This window comes from Ochotona curzoniae, unplaced genomic scaffold, assembly GCF_017591425.1.
Source record: "Ochotona curzoniae isolate NIBS_2020 unplaced genomic scaffold, NIBS_Ocur_1.0 contig_2210, whole genome shotgun sequence".
Taxonomy (NCBI): Eukaryota; Metazoa; Chordata; class Mammalia; order Lagomorpha; family Ochotonidae; genus Ochotona; species Ochotona curzoniae.
Genome location: NW_024465369.1, coordinates 27,699,535 through 27,721,779, shown reverse-complemented (window position 1 = coordinate 27,721,779; position 22,245 = coordinate 27,699,535). Strand labels below are relative to the sequence as shown.

Genomic DNA, 22,245 nt, shown 5'->3' with positions numbered 1-22,245 from the left:
TATATTTAAAAATACAGAGGAAGCAAAAAATGGATTGTTTAAATGCCATGTTCAATGTCAACAGCTTCTGAATGCCAGAGTCATATATGTTACCAAGGTGTAAGGACTAAGAGAGAGAAGGAGGCAGATCAGGAAAATACTGACATTGCTAATGTGAGTCTAAGTCACTGAGAGCCACTGACAGACTTGAATAAGGGCATAATAATATGTGGTTTAGTAGATTATGAATAAAATACAAAAAATCAGACTTAATTGTTTTTATCATAAAAAAATGAAAAAATGGAGACTTACTGGTAGAAAGCAACAACCAGTTTGGCTTCTAAGCTTTGTTTCATTGGACTTCAGTAAGTGATTTAAATACCCATTACTAATTTTAGAGTTCTATATCCTTTACGGTAAAATAATATTTTGCCTGAATTATGTTAAGCCATCACTATTCTTATAGCTGTTATAGATTGTTGTAGTAGGTAATATTATATTCTGCTTTATCTTGCTAACTTTTCACCTCAGTTTGTCTAATATGTTCTCTTAGAAACCACTGAATAAGATGCATTTTTCTTTCTGTTGATAAGCCCATCAATCTGGGCTTTCGGTGGAAACGGGACTAGAATAAAGACTCACACAGTGACAGAAACCACATTCTCCACCGATCCACTTCCTTTGGTCTGTGAGTTATTTGAGGAATAGAAGCAAAGGGAAAGAATAAAGGAGGGGAGAGGCAGTAAATAACTCGGAGGTCCAGAATTTTAGTCTGTTTTGGAGTGCCAGTAGGTTTTCAGAAAGTAAAAGAATCAAGGCTGCTAAACAGGGTAGTGTAGCCCCGATTTTTACCCTGGGACCCCGCAGTGGTTCCTGAACCCGAGATCCAGCCTTGCTACACATACCGGGGCATAGTTCTTACAAGGATTAAGTGCCCTGTTCACACTCACTCTGATTTCTTGATCTAAGGTTGCAAGTAAACAATGTCCTAAAACCCAGAATAGAGAGAGCCCAAGCTCCCACTGAATCCGAATCAGAAGTTATTGGGCCAACTTTAGCTATTTTTTTTTCTTTTTGCACAGATCATGGAACCAGAGAGCTGAAGCCAAGTCACAGCAGAGCTGCTCAGTCATGAGAGTTCCATCAAGGATTTGTATCAGAGTGGTTTACTGAGAAGAACCTACCCCGCTTCTTCTAGGGTTATTATAAAGACTAATGAGAGAATTCTTAAGAAGGGGGCTGACGCTTTTCCGGAAGAAGGTGCTGTGACTAAGGTACATAAACTGCTTTTGGGTTACAAATCCATGTCTGTGGAAAGTAAACTGAAATCTCTATTAACAAGGACAGCTGTGTCAGGACAAAAACGCAGGCTGGGTGTTTAGTCCTGCCCCTTCCCCCTCTTGGCAGTTTATTACTCCAAAGAGGCAAACACATAAATGACAGGCAGCAGAGATGACCTCTGGGAGTGGAATGGCGCCAAAAGCTATTTATGTCAGAAAAAGGGATTAACTCGCCTTTTAAAAAAGGATCCGCATTCATCCTGTGTATTTAGTAAATTACCCAGGACTGTATTTACTTTGCATTTTATTTTATTTATCTGGTAATTGGATGCATAGCTCACCTATTTCAAAGGGGTAAAGGGCACTCTGATATGTGATTATTATTTGGTTGTGAGCTGGCTTGCAGCACTTGCCGAGGTTTTGAAATGAATTCAGAGTACTTATTTATCTGGTTTTATCAGCTGCAACTAACTAGAAAAACTGTCTAAAATCATAATGGTCAAGAAGAATGTTAATTGAACATAACAAACAGTGAAGAGGCTGTGTGAATCCAGAGGCTGAGCGATCCATCAAGGGCCCAGGGGAAATGCGAGTTTGAGATCCACTACCCTGCCTGTCACTTTCACACTCAGAAATGCATCCATTCTGTTTGTGAGTTGGTGAATTGGTGCCTTGTAAGCATCTCCCAGTGTAGGTGAGTCCAGAGGACAGATGATGTCTCTTTGTATCCTCCAAAGAAGTAAAGAAACCTACTGCAAAAGGTACTTGAGAGACTTTCCTTCACCTTTCACAGGCCAGGATTCGATCATGTCTGAAATGATTTACTTTAGTTTGCAAACATGTAGCAAATTTAGGAGTTAATAAAACCAACGATGCTGCTCTACCTAGTTCACTATTGGCTTAATTGTTGTTATTAGTTGGCAGTTATTTCTTAGATCTTACAAGTTATCTAATAAGGAGAAAGTTACAGAAAATAATCAGTCCCTTAAAGCTAATTATCATTTCCATGATAACTATTTGGGAGACAGAGCTGAGCTTTTACTTTCTCTAAGTCAGCTTCTCCACACCCCCCCAACCCTGCCCCTGTCCCTGCCCCAAGGCATGAGTAAGTCCAGGTAGAAAAAGAGATAAAGAAATTCTTCTTCAACAAATGAAAATCATTAAATAATATCCATGTCTTGGCAATCTTGTTAGCAAATGGAAAGGGATCAATAGTGAATAAAATTATATGTTTGCTATAAATTACTGTCTTGATAGGTTTCTTTTGACCAATAGTAATGCTGAGTTAGTTGACACACACTGAGAGCAAGTGATACATTAAGTAGGCCTTTAATTTATGTTTAAATGATTTCAAAGGACTTTAGAAACATACATATCAGGTCTAAGTTTTATGCTTGTTACTAGTTCACTTACTTTATCTTTGAGATTAAAACTAAGGTGAGAATTCTTTCACTACATTTATAAGATAGGGCTTCATGCAGTATAACTTCCCAATAAAGTACCTGACTTACCTATTTCTACTACTACAGCAAACACGAGCTAAGAATCTCCTGATTTCATGGGCTTAGGGATGAAGGCGATTTTTCCACTTGGAATATCAAGATTTAATTCTTGTCTCTATGGCTTACTACTTTTGCAACTTATACAAGTTATCTAACCTACCACACAAGTTTCCTGAAAAGTAAAATAGGAGTGATAATAGGTAACAGCCCCATGGGATGTCATGATTAACTGAGCAACTATGCATGAATTACTTGATGATATCTGAGACATAGTAATCATCAAGTGAAAGTTCATCTACTAATAGTATTTAATCCAAAAAAAACTGATTAACAAAGCACAATAATCAGGTATCATTTCAAAAGTTTTTTAGATATGAAAAAGAATGTTTGACACTGCTCTTGGGTGTGTTGAATGTCTGTTTTGGTTTTCATTATAATATACTGAATGTTATATGTATGATTTTGGAAAAATATTATGTTGTTGATCACATATGCCAACTGAGAAAATATGATAAATACCTAACAGTCATTAGTGTAAAATGAAAGTGTTTTTGGAAAAAAGATAGTGCTTTCCACCAGGAAAATAGTTGGTCCATCTTATCTTTCAGATTGTTCCCTCCTGTAACTTTCTCTTTGGTTGATGCTAAGAAAACAGTTTTCTCCTTGGTAATGAGCCCAGTCTTTCCGAGCAGTTCACTCTCATCATCAAGGACATGGAAGTGAATTGTGAATTTTTTCCCATTATCTCAAGTTGTATGACACAAAAACATTTCCAACCTCAAAAGTGGCAAATTTATACCCTATGATGTAATTTGGTTCCATGGGAGCAGATGAGAACACACCGATTTTATCTGCAACATAATTATAAAACTTCTTAAGCAGGGCAGGGAGAGAGGTGATGGAATAATGTGAGAACATTAATATTAGCAGGTTATAGATCAGCATAAGTTGCCAAACTCTCTGCTGTTCTAGAATTAGGCAAGATTAGAATCCATGGGTCATGAGACTAAAGGGAACATTTTCTACGGTAATGTCACGGCATCTTAAAAATGTCAACTACACAATTCCTGAGATTCTGATTTATTAATAAATATTAATTTGGAAGTCATGGTATCAGTTGGCTTCATACACTTCCATCATCTTAAATAGCTATGATCTTACACTTATGACATGGGAGCCTGGATAGAAGAATTGAACCATACAAATCTAGTTTTCTTGGTTATTTGTACACAACTCAAATCTTAAACAAAAATTTTAAGATTGTAAGATGCAAGCCAAAGATGTCAAGTGTAATATGTAAAAATAGTGAAGCACTGAGTATGTGGAAAATGCTTTCCCTCAAGCAACCTTTCTCAGTGGAGATTACTTGGCTTCTGCGCCACTTTTCCTAGTTTTATTTTATCGCAAAGAGTGGAACTAATTGTCAAATCCACTATGCATCTTTTAACTAGCTTTTGGAAATTCATCCTTGGGCATTGAGGTAATCGTTTTTGACTTACTGCTTAATATTTTCCATGCTCTGCCTGAGAAGTCAGTAGTCACATGAGTCCTGCTGCTTCAGTTTTCCATTGCCTCCAGTCGGAAAATATCATGCATATTCCTAGCTTCAGCCTAAGCCAGCAAGTTCTTCATGAACATTTCCCTGTTACATTTAGCCTTTCTGGGTTTCAAACACGTGTTTGTGTATGCGTGTGAGTAGACATAATTTATTTGAAAGGAGGTGGTACACAGAGAAAGAGGGAGAGACACAGAGATTTTCCATCCACTGCTCACTCCCCAAATGGCCACAGTAGCTGGGGCAAAACTAAGCCAAAGCCTGAAGTTAGAAGCTGCTTCTGGGTCTCTCACATGGTAGCAGGGTCCCAAGCACTTGGTTCATCTTTGAATGTCTTCCCAGGTACACAATGGGAAGCTGGCAGTGGAGACAGCGACTTAATCCACTACACCAAAACACCAGCCTCTCATGCCCAGGTGTCCATGACATCTCATACTGGAAAGCTCAATGGGACATTCAATGGGACTTTTCTTCATTATGGGACTTTTTTTTCCACTTACGCATGTAGTTGTCAACTTGCGGCTGAAGCGAGAACTCTGAAACATCAAGTCAGTTATATGATCCTATTGATTTTCTCTTTCTGGCTTACATGCTTGCTTCTGGCCATAGTTTTGCTTTACGGCTGTCTTCCATGTACTGTGTGACGGCTTAGGTACATTTCCTCATTTAAATTTGTCAGTAATTCTGTGAACTTTGTACTGTCATTACTGTGATTACTATGATTATTTCCATACAAAACTGGAAGATTATAAAGGATTAAAATAATAATAATAGTAAAACCCTGCTAGAATGCAACAGAGCCAGAATTTGAATCCTATTCCAGCTGCCAAGTTCATGCATTTTAGGATGTAGTCAGATTTCTCCTTTCAATCATTGCTTCCTTCCAAGCACATCTTGAAGTGTAGATTTTCGATAAAAAGGAGTATCTAACACATTTTAGAGGAAAGTTAGGCGGTTAAGATACTTCGTGTGTTTTGTCAATTGCTATAGTGAAAAAGTCATGACAATGAAAATACTACTGCTGCAGTAGGAATCAAGGCCATAGCTTCAAAAGGAGGGTTGTCCTTTCTTCACATTCTCTGTAAGAAAAACAGTGTGGGACCCAGTGCTGTAGCCTATTGGCTAAAATCCTCACCTTGCACATGCCAGGATCCCATATGAGCTCCAGTTCTAACCTCAGTGGTCCCACTTCCAACCTAGCTCCCTGCTTGTGGCTTGGGAAGACAATTGAGGATAGCCCAAAGCCTTGGGACCCTGCACCCACGTGGGAGATCTGGAAGAGGCTCCTGTCTCCTGGCTTTGGATCAGCTCAGCTCTGGCCATTGTAGCCACTTAGGGAATAAATCAACAGATGGAAGATCTTCCTTTCTGCCTCTCCTCCTTTCTTGTATATCTGCTTTTCCAATAAATATAAATAAATCTTAAAAAAAAAAACAGTTATTTGTGTTAAATGCAACCCTAAAGAACAGGCATTTTTAATATTCTCTCTAGTGAAATGGAAAGAATACAGGAGATATTGTGCTACATCATGAAGCAAAAGTAGTTGGAGCCAAATAAATCACTTTGTTTTTCCCATGAAACACCGTTTTCACTTAAACAAGTAACAGGGAACTTGTTATTGAGGTGGGTATTTGGCAGTTTCCTTCTTTTTCAAATTTGAACAAAGGAAAAAAGTGTCACTGCAGGAAAAAGTAAATGACAGCATTTGTTGTCACAGTTAAAGCTGGTGCCTTCAAGTGGAAATCGGAATTTTGGAAAACTCCTAGCTGCCACTGGGAGCTTGACAGTTTTCCAGTACAGTATAACTTTTTACATGACACTACTGGTAATATTAGCAAATGTGGTTTTTATGTGTTTTATAACAAAATTTCTCAAAATTTGGAAGATATGTAAAACAATACATTGATATTTTCTAAATATTCCATGTGTGATGGGTCAAAATTATACATGATTGGTTAAAAGATCCAATCAAAGGGCTAGATTAATTAAAAAATTCATTTCTATGGTTTCAGATTCCACACCAAAATTAATCTGAAAGGCTCCCATTTGCAAAATATTTTAAAGTAGCTAGAAACCCAACTGATAGGTTTGCAAACTACATGTATGTATGATTTTTTCATATATATATTAATCAAAAGAACATATCAGAGAAAGATGCCATTTGAGATACCTGTTCAATATCGCAAAGGCTGGGTTTGAGTCCTGGCTCTGTTTCCAATTTCAGTTTCTGACTAATGTGTTCTCTGATAGGCAGCAGACAATGGATGGCTAAATTACTTGGGTACTTTTTACCAACATGCAAGACTCACATTCAGGTCCCTGACCCTGGCTTTGGCTTGGCCCAGCACCTAGTACTGCGTGAATTTGGGAGTGAACCATTGATGGGAGATTTTTTTCTACCTATCTCGGGTCCCTTTACTTTTTAAATAATTGAATATACATTAAATAAAGAACACAAAATACAAGACTGAATAGAGAAATTAATATGATGCCCTTGCAGTGTCCTTTTAAGTAACACATTTTAAAAAGATGTGGTATTTATGTAAATATGCGTATTACTGTGATAGTTAATAAACATGTTTACACTTTGTATTTTAATTTCAATATGCTAAATATGTATAGATAAATTCCTCATAATTAAATACATTTTGTGTTTATCAGTCATTTAAGAATATATAGGAATCCTGAAACCAAGATGTTTGAAAATATTCCTCTAGAGTCATTTTCAGTCTGGCCACAATTCATACTACCACCATCCTTCTAACCTACAAATGAATCAACTCACTCCTCATGCCTGGCTTGTCCTTTAGTATCACCAGGCAATTGGTGATCTATCGTGCCTGACTGCCCAGGGTTACCTCAAATCATTGTTGTTTCGTTCAGCTTAATATGTATCTATGATGAACTGCTTACTGTGTTCAACTCCACCCAAACTCTTCATGTTGTTCCTTGCCTGGGTGTCCATACACACAAATGTGTCTCTATTGGTAGGTATTCCTAATAGTCTTGCCTCAACAATTGTGGTCAATTGTGGTCAATAACTCTTTTCAAATCACACCTACTCTACACAAACTATACCAGTATTTCCAGCTTGAGGAAATATTCCTACCATACCACTCCTGCATGTCCAAGGCAGAATAACTTGTTCCACTTGATGAACTTCAGACAGTAATCAACTTTATACAATTACATTACACTGGCTTATGCAAATATATGTCTTTGTGATTACATTGCCAACTTCTTGAAGACAGGGCCTGGTTGGCTGGTTCATACACAGAAATCCTGCAGTCAATATTTCCTGCACAATGATCCTGAGGTCCCTTACAAGTCACAAGATTAGTGACACGTTTCCTACAATAAGGAAGACTGAAACACATTTTTTTGTAAAATTCATTGACAATGGGATGCACTTTTTCTGCTCATGTCCATACATACACATCAGCTCTTTGTTGCTGAATCAAAGAGATAATCCGAGGTATTTTTTCTTATCTTTTCTGCCCTTGCAAAGGTAGGTCTAGATAAAATTCGGCAAACTAACTTCGATGTATTTCAATAAATTTTAATGCACATATATCCATTAATAATATATATTCCACACCAAGGCACCAGTGAGAATTAATTATTAAAGTCAGCTCTAATATGAACATAAAATTATGTAAGAGCTCTATATAATAAGCTCACCAAGAATCAGAAAGTGTGGAAAAATGAAAAGAGAACCATCAGCCATCTCTGAGAAGTTTGCAAACAAGTTATTGAGGTTGCAGGAGACTCTACTCACTACATTCTGCAGTGTTCTGGCCCATTCAACTATTGGGTAAGCCTTCATTATCCTCACAGTGGGAAACTGAGAGTCTGGAATCAACCCATCTAGGTATTTAAACAAGAGTGTGGGGATGTTTTTCTCAAAGATTCATCAATTTATTTTGAAACTCAGAATAAGAGAAAGACAGAAAGAGAGAGAGAGCGCAGGCGAGTTAGACAGGGAGATCTTCCATCTGCTGATTCACTCCCCAGGTGGCTGTAGCCACCAGCTCTGGGCCGTGCACAAGCCAGGAACCAGGAGATTGATCTGGTCTCACATTTGTTAGGGGCACAAGCACTCGGGCCACTTCGTGGTGCTTTTCGTAGGTAATTAGCGCAGAGCTGGATTGGAAGTGGAGTAGCTGGACATAAGCCACAATTATAGATAAGTGCTCATTATTTAGACATAGCACCTTGTTCCATTTCATTTCAGAGAGAAATTAGTATGACCTACATAGATTATTTAGGTAGGTCCCTGTTAGATATTCTGATTTTATTTTGTAAACCTAAAAATTGGATTTTATTTATGACTGATTATTTCTCCATGGCAAAGTATTGTCATCTATATGACAAGGCATTTGGATGAAACTAGGATTGAGGCAGATGAAAAAGCAAGGAAAACTGTCAGAGTGGACCCAGTTCTAACTTAGGTCTTCAGTTCTAATACAAGACCACTATCATCTCAACATGAATAAAGAAATATAAGTCTGTACAACTAAATGGTCCCCACAGAAGCAACTCTTCTCTTTAAGCAAGTACCCATGTTTCACAGAATTTCCTTTAAACCTGTTTGTCAGGCTGTTTGATTTTCACTTGGCACTTGGGAAGAAACATTGCCATTGAATTCATGATAGGCGAAGTGAGATGACGGAGTGACTCATCTCTGGATATTTAAACTTGCAGAAAATTCTCAACTGTATCCTGAATTCAGAGCATGAAAGGTATGACTATTCCACATAGGTTAGAATTGGACTGCTTATGTGGCCAAAAAATGAGCATAAATTGGTTAAGAACATGTGTACTAATATGTACTGCCTACCATGAATTTAGTAGACATGAAACAAATGGTTAAGTGAATTTTGAGTGAAAGAGAATTATTTCCAAATATTATGTTCTAGAGGTAAAGAACTCCACAAATCTTTTTCAGAAGAAGAAAAATAATGTAATGTGTTGATAGGCCAGATAATTTAAAACTTATTGAGAATATACCTTTATTGTAGCAAAAATTATAATGACAAAGTTATATTACAAATATAAATTCAAAGGCTGACCTATTTCTAAAATCACTATCTTTCCATTGAAGCAAATTTTGGAAATTAGTAGTTTTTCATCTCCTTTAAACTCGGCATATCAATACAAAACTGCCAAGCATTACAAGGCCGTGCAGGGGCAGGGGGAAAGTGGTTGTGATGGGGAGGAAATTTTGGCATAATGCACAAATAAAAGCATTATTAGCTATATTTGAAAAATCCATGTTGCTGAATTCCTGTATTTTAAAAAATGGTCTCCATGTGTCGTACAGATTCGTTTTGGAAAATTGAGTCAGGCCACTTCATGATGCTACCCTGTCTCATTTTCTATTCCCGCCAGGTTACGGGCAGGTGAGAGTCGATGTGCACACTCTTGTGCTGTCCTGGATCTCTGGGATCAGTTGTGGTTCTAGCCAATCCAGCACCTGAACTCCTTCTATAGAGTTGAAGTTCTAAGAGTGCTGGAGACTGCAACAGAGGAGGAAACTTGAAGGGACTGAAGGCAGCTGTTATGATAATGGGTGTTATCTGTACTATTTCCAGAAGCTATTCTTGACATTTCGTATTAACCCACTTACTTGTTACACAACACGAGAAGGTTAGTCCTTCATTATCTGAAGCTCATAGATGAGAATGAAACAACCAGGGATTATATTCTATTTGAGGGTTTATGTTCTCCTCAATCACATACTCCATAAGTGGCAGAGCCAGGGTTTAAAATACAGGAAGTCATACCTCAAGCAGGACTTTTCATCACTGCAGAAACCGGAAGATTTAGAAAGAAGACAAAAATTGTCTTGCAAAAATTGAAGGGCAGTAGTAAACAGAAAGAAGAAATAACCATACTATGTGTTGGGCCTGACCAAGCCCAAACCTCCAAGATCAAAGATCAAAACCTCCAAGAAAGTTGCTTTGCTTGGCAAAACTAAAAAAAAAAAAAAAAAAAGGAAAGGAATCACGGCATGGTGGCATATCAGGCTAATTCTCTGCCAGGAGCGTTGGCATCACATATAGGCACTGGTTGTAGTTCAGGCTGCTCCATGCTGATCTGACTCCCCGCTAGTGGCCTGGGAAAGCAGCAGAGGAAGTTCTTGTGCCCCTACATGTATATTGGAGACCCGAATGAAGCTCTTACTTCTGGCTTCAGATTAGCTTAGCTTTGTCCACTGAGACCATGTGGGGAGTGAGCTAGTGAATGGAAGATCTCTCTCTGTGTGTCTCTCCTTCGCTGTAAAATCTGCCTTTCCAATAAAAAAAAATCATTTTTAAAAAGATAAATAATATTTTGTGGGGGCCACCGTGCGGCAATGTGACACCTGCAAATCTAGCATCCTGTATGGGCACCAGCTCAGTCCTAACTGCTCCACTTTCCATTCGTATTCACAAATGACCTGAGGAAAGCAGCAAAAGGTGGCCTAACTGTCAGGGGGTCTATCATTCACATGGGATACCTGGATGAAATTCCTGGCTCTTGAATTCTCCATGGACCAGCCTTGCTGTTGCTGCAATGTGGGGAGAAAACCAGCAGATGAAAAACTTTCTCTGTTCCTCTCTATAGCTCTGAGTTTCAAATAAATAAATATCTGTTAAAAATAACATTTTGGTTGAATTTGTATTTTTTTTAAAGATTTATTTTTTTATCTGAAGGTCAGATTTTATAGAAAAAAAGATAGAGATAGGGAGAAAAGGTCATGCATTCATGGATTCACTCCCCAAAGCTGCCAAAAACTGAATCTGAGCTGATTTGAACCCAGGAGGCAGAAATGTATTCCAGGTCTCCCATGCAAGGTGCAGGGACACAAAGCTTTGAGCCATCTACTGCTTTCCCAGGCCACAAGCAGGGGTCTGGATCAGAAGTGCAGCATCAGGAACGTGGACCAGCACCCAGATGAGGTAGCAGTGATGCAGTTGGAGGATTAGCTTGTATGCCACTGTATCAGCACAATTGATTTTCTTAATTCCTTTCTATCTAGTTCTCATTTAAAAAAAATTTTTTTTGTAGGCAATTCTTATGCAAGAAGCTAAACGTAATTAAATGTGCAGGATGAAAAGATGGCGCAGGCACTGCTGGTACCCCCAGGACCTGAAAGCTTCCGTCTTTTTACAAGAGAATCTCTTGCTGCTATCGAAAAGCGTGCTGCAGAAGAGAAAGCCAAGAAGCCCAGGAAAGAACAAGACAATGATGATGAGAACAAACCAAAGCCAAATAGTGACTTGGAAGCTGGAAAGAACCTTCCATTTATCTATGGAGACATTCCTCCAGACATGGTGTCGGAGCCTCTGGAGGACCTGGATTCCTACTACGTTAATAAAAAAGTGAGTGTTGATTTCCTAATGCTAATAACTCTTTATATAACAATTTGAAGTTAATATATGCTTTTGCAACTCATGCATCCACTGTGCCCCATTTTTCTTCCTGTCAAAAATTCTGTCTACTTGCTTTTAAGATAAAGGATAGGTATATAAAAATGAAACTTTGTCTGCATTGAGGTTCTGAGTAGATAAACAAGTTTTGCAATTTCACAGTAATCGAGACTATCGGAACTAAATTTGAGATCAGCAAAGCTGAGTACCTGTTTATTGCCAACTTATTTAAGTACCCAATAGACAATAGAGTTATTTCTATGCCTAAAATAAATTATGGGGCAGATGTTACACTTCTTAATTTTTTAGCTCTTGTTTTACTTGAAATATCTTCAAAATAATTTATATTGCCAAGGGGAAAATCAAATCTCCTCAGGCAGAAGATATTTGGAGATGCATAGTCACTCAGAAATGTTTTTGTTTGCTTGTCTACTGTCGTAAAATATGAGAAACTTCTCCTAACTACGTAGTTTATGACAAGTTAGATTCTGAAACAGCTGCTTTTTAAAACACTTGAGTCTGAGGAAACAAAGGTCAAGATTAGAAAGCCACAGATTGGGGGAACTGTCATCTTTTCCCCACCTGTACTTGAATTGAATCAATTTATATCTTTGTCTTCCTTATGTGAAAATAGCACCATAGTTTTGTCAGAACTCATTTCTATAGTTATGCCAGTGAGGTAGTATTTTATAAGATGTATTTTTTAAAATGAATGGTACACTCTACTCTTACTAATTTGATATCTTGACATGGGACAACGGCAACTTACATTTATAGATGCAAAGGCCAAAGAAACTATATGGGATGATCAGTTTTCAGTTCAACTCTATCAGATCAATGATGCTAATGAACAACACAGTGATCCAGATGGGAGGAGACCAGCTGCTGTAAGAGAGCTTCTCCTGCGTACTGCAGTGTCTCCTAAGATCTTCCCCATAAGCAGGTTCTGACTCCATAGTCTGGTGGCAGAGATGCTGTGCTTTTGCAAACTTTCAGGTGATAGCCAGCCCTCTAATTCATAAATGGCACGGAACAGAAAGCTCTAAAATGTTTCACTTGAAATCAAACAAAATTGAAATCATTGAACAGGTTCTTTTTCTTTTTAACCACTTTCATGAAAAGTGGCACTTAGCACATATTGACATGTTGCTAAAATTGTTTGAATGTTTTACTATTAGAAAAATTTAAATTTAGTTACAATATTATTATACAGATTGGTGGTAGTGAGACATCTCCTGAGAGATTGGCAACGAATGCTCTTCTATAAACTATTGTTCTAAATAGTTGGAAGTATTTTTCAAATAATTGCAAAACTATTCTAGAGATAGTTGCCTTATTTACTCTGATATCATAAGAAATAATGGATATTTGAAGAAAAATGTTTCTGTGGAAAGAAACTGATGAGCTTGCTATGGTTAAGGAAGCAAAAAGGAGGATGGAAAAAAATTAGTATTTTCCAAGAAAGATAGATATCATGGGTAAGCACTGAAAGCATCCTCTTCCCAATGTCAGGCTACTTCCTAAGTGAGAGAACTACACTGGACTGGCCAGCAGCTCTTACTTAACCTTCTGCTTCATTTGATTCAGTCAGCAGGTTTAGGCTTCATGATCAGTAAGATTTGTATTCCAATTGATCTGCTTAAAGGAAAAAAAAAGTTCTTGTTAAACCATTGTAATTATATTGGTCCACGTGAAAGTAATATTTCTCACTCTAAATGGAGTGGCATTTTGATTTTATGTGCCATGTTTTTGAGTTTGGTTAATGTGAGTTTGCCACTAGGAAACAGAATTGTTCTCTGTGTGCCAACACAGTCTGCTTTTATTGTCTCCATGGCTGAAAGCCAGGCTTAGCCCCTGATTTATTTGTAGTGTCTGTGAACCAGCCAGCCTTTTTAATATTGACTGCACTGCTTTCCTTTATAAATCATCTATGAAGATGAATATCGAGGAGCTATTAAGGAAAAAGCTAGTGTGTAATTATTGGAATGCAAGGAATTAGTGAAGAAGTTAATGGAATAGATTCCAGAATTTAAAATTATTTCTTACAGCACACTTATTGAAGGCATTTTAACTACAAAGCATTATGCAGTTTTTTGTTGCCATTAAGTAAAGATGCATTTTAAACATCTAATTTAATCAAATGAGCATGATCACAATGCATTTTAATGGGGTTTAAGCTGATGGGGCAATATATTAAGAATAATGACAGTGGCAGTCATAGCTAGCATTGTTGTGCTCCTTTGGTGTCTGACACTGCTTGAGGGCTTTACTCCTTAATTTAATATTTTGTGGAATCATAAGGCAGAAACTGTTTTTGGCCTCAGGTGGTTAACCATTGGGAGCGGTAACTGCAGAGGACCCAAGCAATTTGTGTAATAGTATGCTGCACAAATAGTAGATCCAGAATATGAGCCCAGACCGATGAGATTTAGCATCAGAACTTTTAACCAAAGTGAAACTATTCAATATGTATTCATGTAATAAAAGACAGTGATCAAAACTAGATTAGATCCTTTATAATTAGACCCTTTTAAATATCATGGAGATATAAGACTTATTTTTGCTTCAAATGGAAATGAACTTGTGAGATATGCATTTACTAGATAAACGCAAGGAACATTCCAAGGAATAAAATAACCAATTTGGTATACTTCCAGCTATTTTTTTATTCATGTTTATTCATTTTTTTATAATTACTTGAAGGAGGGAATAGGGGAGGGAATAAGGGAAATTCCAGGGCCTATGGAACTCTATCATGATAATGATAATAGTAAAAAGAAGTAAAATTAAAAAAAAAACCCTTAAAGGTGGAGATGAAACAAAATAATAGAAAGAGGACATTGAAACAAATATATAATTACTTGAAAAACTGAGTTTAGACTTGCACTATTTATACCTCCCAAATATGTTCATTTTCTCAAATAATATTTAGACATCTTCCTTGTCATTCTTTCAAAACATAGGACACTAGTATTTTATTCTTCAGCTCTCAGAATTCAGAGGCTTTCTTTGTGTCAGCTGTTGTTCTCTAGACATATCCTGGGATTGTGTTCTGAAAGCCTGCTCTGTACCACTGAATTCAAGGAAGATGCCCTGATGTGTCAGCTTTAATTTCACAAGCTGTACAAAAGCTGCCCTGGCAGGAGGAGCAAAGGGTACCTGTGTGTTAAAAAGGGATTGTTCATCCCTGTTCCTTCTGTTTGGGCTTTCTTCAAAATAAAATCCCCTCCTAATGTCACCAATAGAAATTGTTTCTTCTGAAAAATTCTCTCCAAAAAGCATCAGTAAATGCGCCTTACATTATGTTGAACTTTGACATGTTCCTGCTATTGTCAAATACCCCCATGGATCTTGATTGCTTAATTATAATACCAAATGATCTAGTCCTGTGAGTTCACGGCAATTTCTTAATGTTTCTATGTAGGTAAGACAGACTTCCCAAGGTCCAATGTTCCAAGCAGATAATTCCAATTTATACAGCACCATTTACAGAAAATGATTAGTCAAGTAATAATGTGTTTTATGGTCTTAAACACATTGAGGCAAGTACAGAGGAATTGTTTTCCCTGTCTTTTATGCCCGCAATATAAATATTTGCCTATTTAAATAGAGTTGATTGTCAGTGAACATGAATGTATGGGATATAGCCCTTATTTGAAGGGGGAAAACATACGATTAGGTAAATGGGTACATAGAATAGGTGTTTCAAAGGTAAATGGTGCTTTAAAGGTAAACCCATATTTCATGAAAGCAAAGTATTATTTGCAAACCACACTATTAAACACTGTGAAAAAATGGAGAAATGGCAATTTACAGGCTCTTTATGCTCCATGGTTTAGAACAATTTCCAACCTAGTTCTCATTGGGATGAATGCTATGTGTAAACTGCGACACGACTGTAATTACAAACAAAATGTAAAATAGCACAAATTAAGGTACCAAGACTTACTGGTAAAGGGAAGCAATTAAGGAGTGATTGGAAGGCTGTGGGATTTACCTGGAAAACTGATCAAGAATGTATTTTGACAGCTCAGAACATTGCCCGGGCATAAACATTGTCAGTTTTTGTATGTTAGAATTACCTGAGAATATTTGAAACTATATATTCAAGTTTGTGTCTACATCCCAGAAATTCTGATTCCATTGTCTTGTTATGAGAACTAATTTATCAGCAGTTTAAACAACTAGGCAATGCATGCTCAGTATGTTTTAATAAAATTAAAATGCCTGCCCCCCCGCCCCTGCCAAGCATTCCACTTCTCAGACCAGTGTAGGGATGTCTGATACCATAGCATGAACATTGTAAGACCTTATTAGGAGTTTTATGGAGCTGTTTTCTTCAAATGGGAGGGGATTTGTACCAGATGACCTCTCAGATGCTTCGTCTTTTGGATTCCATGACACTCACTCCCAGAGTCAGAGAGGAAATTTGAATGAAGCTGACAAGTGATTTGAAATCATAGGGACAGAAATGGCTCTCCTGGGATAAAATAAAACATAATTCTGTTTGTTTTGTATTGTCACAAATAACAGGATTCCACTCCTTTTATAGGTGAATAATATTCTGCTATGTACTTGTATTTTCTTTATCCATTCGTCAGTTGATGGACACGTTGTTGCTATTTCTAGGTTATTGTGGATAGTGCTGTAATAAATGAGGGAACACAACTGCCTCCTCAACAGAATGATTTCATTTCCTTTGCATACATGGATGAAACCAGAAGTAATTATGCAAATTAAAATAAGACCGATACAGAAAAACTAGCACATGATCTCACTTTTTTCTGGGCTATTAGGTTCTCTCTTTTTAAAGAGAGGCAGAAAAAATGAGAGACAGGTAGTGATTATCAGAGACAAAGGAGCGTGGTGTGAAGGGGTGATGGAGACATTGCAATGAATGGACTCTGCTATAGCTCTATAAGGAAGAGAACTTCTAGGGCTGTTTGCACAAGGAGGGACTACAAAACAGCCATAATATTTTGAGAATATCGTTTAAAAACTGGAAGGAAGGCTTTTTAATGTATTTATTATAATGAAAAATATTTGAAAGGAAAGATATATTTACCTTGATTTGACCATTACACGTGTAGACATGTATCAAAACCTCATACAATACCCCTTGAACATGCACACATTTTATATATCAGTTATAAAATCTTAAGAATATAAAAAAAGTTACCCTTAGCTTTGTGGGTAATCACTGGGTAGCAGAATTTAAATGCTAAGTTAATGATTGCAAGATCACAGAATTCAGAGCGTATCATTTTAGGTGTGAATTGCCTTGCAAGTATTCCAGTCTAGAATTCAATGGTACTGTCCTTTTTTCTATAAACAGAAGCTGAGCCCTTCACAGCAGAGTCAAAGAATCAACAAAACTAGATAATTCAACCCGTTTCAACATTTTTACCTTGGGAAAACTACAGTAGAGCTCTGAAGGCACTACCATAAACTTTGGCATTGAAAGATTTGATATACAAAAAATATTTATGGGAGACTATTTAATAGAAATATATACAGAGTGATCTCAAAAGTTATATAGATTAAGAGATGGGTGGTAAAATTAAAATTTTAATCTGTATTTTGTAAATTGGTCAAACATTTTTGTGTAGGACTACCTGATTATATGAGCAAGTTGGAGCTTTAAAGACAGAAGAGATAATAGTAAATTATATCCTTATAGTTGCTTCACAGGGCCAAATCATATGAACGGTTAATACAAATACATTTAAACAAATCAATAAAAAATGTTTATGCATGCAAGACCTTCAAATAAATTGCATATCCAATTTACTAATTTCTTTATCTTATTTTCTTTTTCAGACTTTTATAGTATTGAATAAAGGAAAGGCAATTTTTCGATTCAGTGCCACCTCTGCCTTGTATATTTTAACTCCACTAAATCCTGTTAGGAAAATTGCTATTAAGATTTTGGTACATTCATATCCTTTTCATGTGAATTACCTAAATGTTACTTTAATGATTGATTTGAAAATTTTTCTTTCTGGAATTTTAAAAAGTATTTTTCTTGTATCTTTATCTGAAAAATATCCTTAATATCCAAATTTTATTTAGCTTAGTAGTAACATTATGTGTTAAATTTGCTTGTTCTCATTGGCTTTCTGCTATCTATGACAAGATTATGCTCAATGACTTTTTGTTCTAAAAGTAAATGTACAACCATGGTAATGATATGTAAATGAAATACACTCTATAGTAGGAACAAGAACCAATTTGATCCCCATTAACCTCCAGAGGATCATGCATAACCATCACTGAAGGATGACAATCTCTGGTGATTAGTATTATAATCTGAATGATCAAATGATCTGCTTCTTTTGCCTTCATTGGTTCTGCATTGTCAGCAGCTGAACCTATCTTTGCTTATATTTTACTTTTTTTTCTATATTCTTCTCCCTCCTTCACCTTTTCTTCTTCATCAAATATTTATCAAACTCCTTCTATCTGCCTATGTAGCTGGCTGGCATTATTTATCCAAAAGTCATTGAATATAAAACTATTTGCAAAAATAACCAAAAAGCTCATGTGAAAATTCACAATTAGATGGGTTTCAAGAAAATTCTCAAGAATTAATATAACAGAAAGGTGGGCCAGGACTCAGAGATGGTCATTTTATATCAGCAGGCAAAAGCTGTCTTATTTATTAACCCAAACAGGGGTTATTCTAAAGATAGAGTAAATTGAATTGACATTTTGATGTGCATTTTAATTCTCATATTCTGTGGCTTGAAGTTTGAAATCATGCTTTCTTCAGGATTGATTTATTTGAAAAGTAAAGTTATGGAAAGTTAATCTTGGAGCTACAGAGAAAAAGATGGAGGGGGGAGGGTAGGTATGAGAAATAAGGAGAGAGAGAATGGGAAAGTAACAGAAGGAGACCCTCCATCCACTAATTCATTTACTCTAAGGACTCAGCAGCTGGGGCTGGGCCAGGCTGAAACCTGGAGTGAGAATCTAAGTCTCCCACGTGGATAGCAGAAAGTTAGTACTTGGTACTTGAACTATGATCTGCTGCAATAGTAGGAAGTTTAATCAGAAGCAGAGTACTCACGGCTCAAACCAGGCACTCTGGTGGATTATGAGTGTCACAAGTAGCAGCTTAGTAACCTGTGCTACAGTGTTCACCCCATGCATATTTTAAAATAAAATTCCTACCTCAAAATAACCAGAATTTATTTTTATAATGAAATCTGGATGAAATGCTGAGAGAAATCATTGCAGCTAACTCTCAGCAGGGCTTCACAATGGTTCTCACCTGTTCAGACATGATGGGTACTAGATACAGGAGGCTCATTTGCCTAAAGTGAAATAAAAAGTCAGAAAGTATTATGATCTAGTCAGAAGAAAATTCTGTCTTCTTTCATTATGTTGTAAATTATAAAGGCATGAGCTACTTCTCAATCTGAACCAATGTAGTCTTTGTGTACAACGGGCTAAACAATCTCAGATAGTTTATGCTGTATCTGCTAACCTTTTCTGTCATGTTTTAAATTATATCTGAAATATATCGTCCATATGTGTGTCATATGAGATGGTTAAAGCATGGTGAGTTTGCTTCTATTAAAATTTTTGCACAGCTGCTTAGAATGCAGAACAATTCCCATTCCCGTCAAATGCAGACCTCATGCTGTTACATTAGATTTTGTGAGTGTATATTTTGAAATGAAAGAAGAGTACACCAGAACGGTACGAAAAGCTTGTAAGTTTCCATGACTATCATTGTTTTAGAATAAATAAGGTTAATTTTTACAGTCAACTTATGGTTGAGTTTATGATTGGTTCATTTGCAAATGGCCACAAAATCATACCGACATTTATTCCTTGACTCTTATTTACTTTATTCAGCATGCTTATCATGTGCACTATTTTGACCAACTGCGTATTTATGACTTTGAGTAACCCTCCCGACTGGACAAAGAATGTAGAGTAAGTAGGAATAACTGCTCAGGATGAATTCTCTGTCATTTTCTTCTGATTATGACTTACGGTTTCCTCATTTTAAAATCAGACTAAATACTTCTTTCTAAGAAGTACATTCCATTACACATAAAAAGACTAAGGAAATTGGGGAACTGGCATTTTTATCTCTGAGGTAAGTATTTGTTCCAACAAATTTATGATGCTATCTGTTCAAACTGGATTATAACCATGTACTTGCTACTTAATCACTTATGATTAAGCAACTTAATCATTTATTCTAAGAGATAAGGTAATAAAAAATAAGTATTTTATATAAAATATAATGATCATTTGAGTATTTGATGAATTAAACTTTTTCTACTTTAGTATGCTGTTATCACATTCTGGCAAAATGCATTTAGATGCTTAGCTCTATATTATTCTAGTTGGCATCTTGATTGTGTATTTTTATATTTAGGTACTGAAATGAGATATGTTTTAGATATCTAAGTTATATTTATGCATGTAGGTAATTTAGCCATAACAAATGTGTCCTGAAAAAAAAATAAGACATCTTCTGTAAAACCATGCTTAAAAAATAAACTGCTGGGCCTGGCACAGTAGCCTACTGGCTAAAGTCCTTGCTTTGTTTGCACCAGGGTCCGCCTGTTCTAATCCTGGTGGTCCCACTTCCCATCCAGCTCCTTGCTTGTGGCCTGGCAAAGCAGTCAAGGATGGCCTAAAGTCTTGGGATCTGCACCCGCATGTGAGACCCGCTTGGGAGACCCAGAAGAAGCTCCTGGGCTCCAGGCTTTGGATTGGCTCAGCTCTAGCCATTGCAGCAGCTTGAGGAATGAATCATTGGACAGAAGATCTTTCTCTTTGTCAGTCCTCCTCTCTGTATATCTAATTTTGTAATAAAAATAAATAATTCTTAATAAAAATAAATAAACTGCTTAAGAGGAAGACTTGATTAAAGGCAGAACATCCAAAATTCATGAACTCTATTATCAGCACAGTAAAACAAATGGTAACAATCCCAATAATAATTGTAACCGCTCAATTAAATCACATGTGCCATTTATACTTCAAAATCACAGCCATTGTGTCCCTAGCAGTGTCAGACTAAATAACTGAGTATTTTAATACAGGAAATAACGTCAAACATACTTTTGGGGGCATTAATACAGTCCACATTTGTACTTAAAGAAGAAACTTTCTCTCTCTCTCTTTTTTTTTTTCCTTTATGTTGCTGGAGTTTTAACTTAAATGTGAGAAACAAATGCCCTTCATTCCAAATTATCTGGGAAAATTTTCAAGAAAAATACACAATTTCTCCATCACAACATTATTCTTTTACTTGTCAGTCAGTTGAGTCAAATATACATACTTTGTAAAGAATCAGAAGATATTTAAGTTGTATTTGTGTAGAACATGACACTAGGGTCACATAGTTGGTGAAGTTAAAAAATCTAGTATTTTCTTAAAAGTAGAAAATATTAAAACACACACTTCAACTTATTATTTGTATGTTGGAACATTCCAAGGAGAATATATTGCAACATTCTAACCTTTCAGTGATTTAATACATTTAAAAATTTAAAAAACAGTTGCTAAAAAATGTTCCCTGGAAATTCTTGGAGCATGGAATGCATTTATATGTTGAGGAAGGCCATTTTGCTGAATGCTCAGATTCTGTTTTTAATTTTTAAGTTAACAAAATTGACAAACCTATATAAAACTATTTTTATGAGTTTTTCTTAGCATAAATAATTGAAGTGCTTAGACATGTATGATTTTCGCTTATTTGCATAAAGTAATTAAAAGATAGGCAAAGGGAGTAATTGAAAATGTAAGTCTCTCTTTTGAAAGAAACACATTATGAAAATGTCCTTAGCTTTACAAAAGTCTTCAACCTGGATCTTCCAGTTGGAGGTTTCTGCACAGGTTTTCATGATCCATGTTCTCTGGTAACTTGACAAAACAACCAGACAACAGCAAAATAGTAGTGAATACTGCCCAAAAAGCTGGAATCCTATACAGAGAGAAAAAAATTCAGCTAAAAAAAATGAAAATACAAGCCATTATCAGCAGCAAAAGAAAAACCTCTGTACAAATATACAATATGCATAGAATGCCCTGAGTAACAGATCATATTGTAACAGGAGTATTATGTAAGGCTATGCACTTCCACAGACATCATAATTATAGGAAGAAAACTGTGACATGGATAGAAGTGACAGCATAATCAGGAGCCTCATGGGACACAGCCAAGGAAGATTAAGCTGCCCAGTTCCCATTGACCTGTCCAATCTGTTAAGCTTTAGGCCTCTCCTCCCTGGACAGCTACCAACAATTCTGTACACTCCCGATAGAGCCTACACAGATTGTCCAGAACAGGAATAGAAGACACAAATCTTGTTTCTGTAACTCTAGAGAAAGCAAAGAATTCTCTAGGCATAGAGAACATAAGGCATTAACTGCTGATACAATGAACAGAACATACCAGTTAGGTGGCTCTAAGGCCTTTGAAAGGAAATGTTATGGCAACAATGTATAATGCAAAATATCCAAATTTAATCATCAATGAGCTTAAA

At 36.5% G+C, this 22,245-nt stretch overlaps 1 protein-coding gene across 14 annotated transcripts in view; it reads left to right on the top strand.

Moving 5' to 3' along the window:
* Positions 1 to 11,367: 11,367 nt before the first annotated feature.
* The window catches only part of SCN3A (sodium voltage-gated channel alpha subunit 3), a 76,671-nt gene continuing 65,793 nt past the window's right edge, over positions 11,368 to 22,245 (top strand). For 11 of the 14 annotated variants that reach the window (XM_040972054.1, XM_040972051.1, XM_040972048.1 and 8 more), the window contains exons 1-3: positions 11,420 to 11,683; positions 17,552 to 17,670; positions 19,586 to 19,675. In XM_040972054.1, coding sequence (XP_040827988.1) covers positions 11,420 to 11,683; positions 17,552 to 17,670; positions 19,586 to 19,675 — 473 coding nt within the window. Of the gene's footprint in view, positions 11,684 to 17,551; positions 17,671 to 19,585; positions 19,676 to 22,245 lie in introns of all 14 variants that reach the window. The other 3 variants (XM_040972059.1, XM_040972060.1, XM_040972061.1) reach the window with 2 other exon arrangements.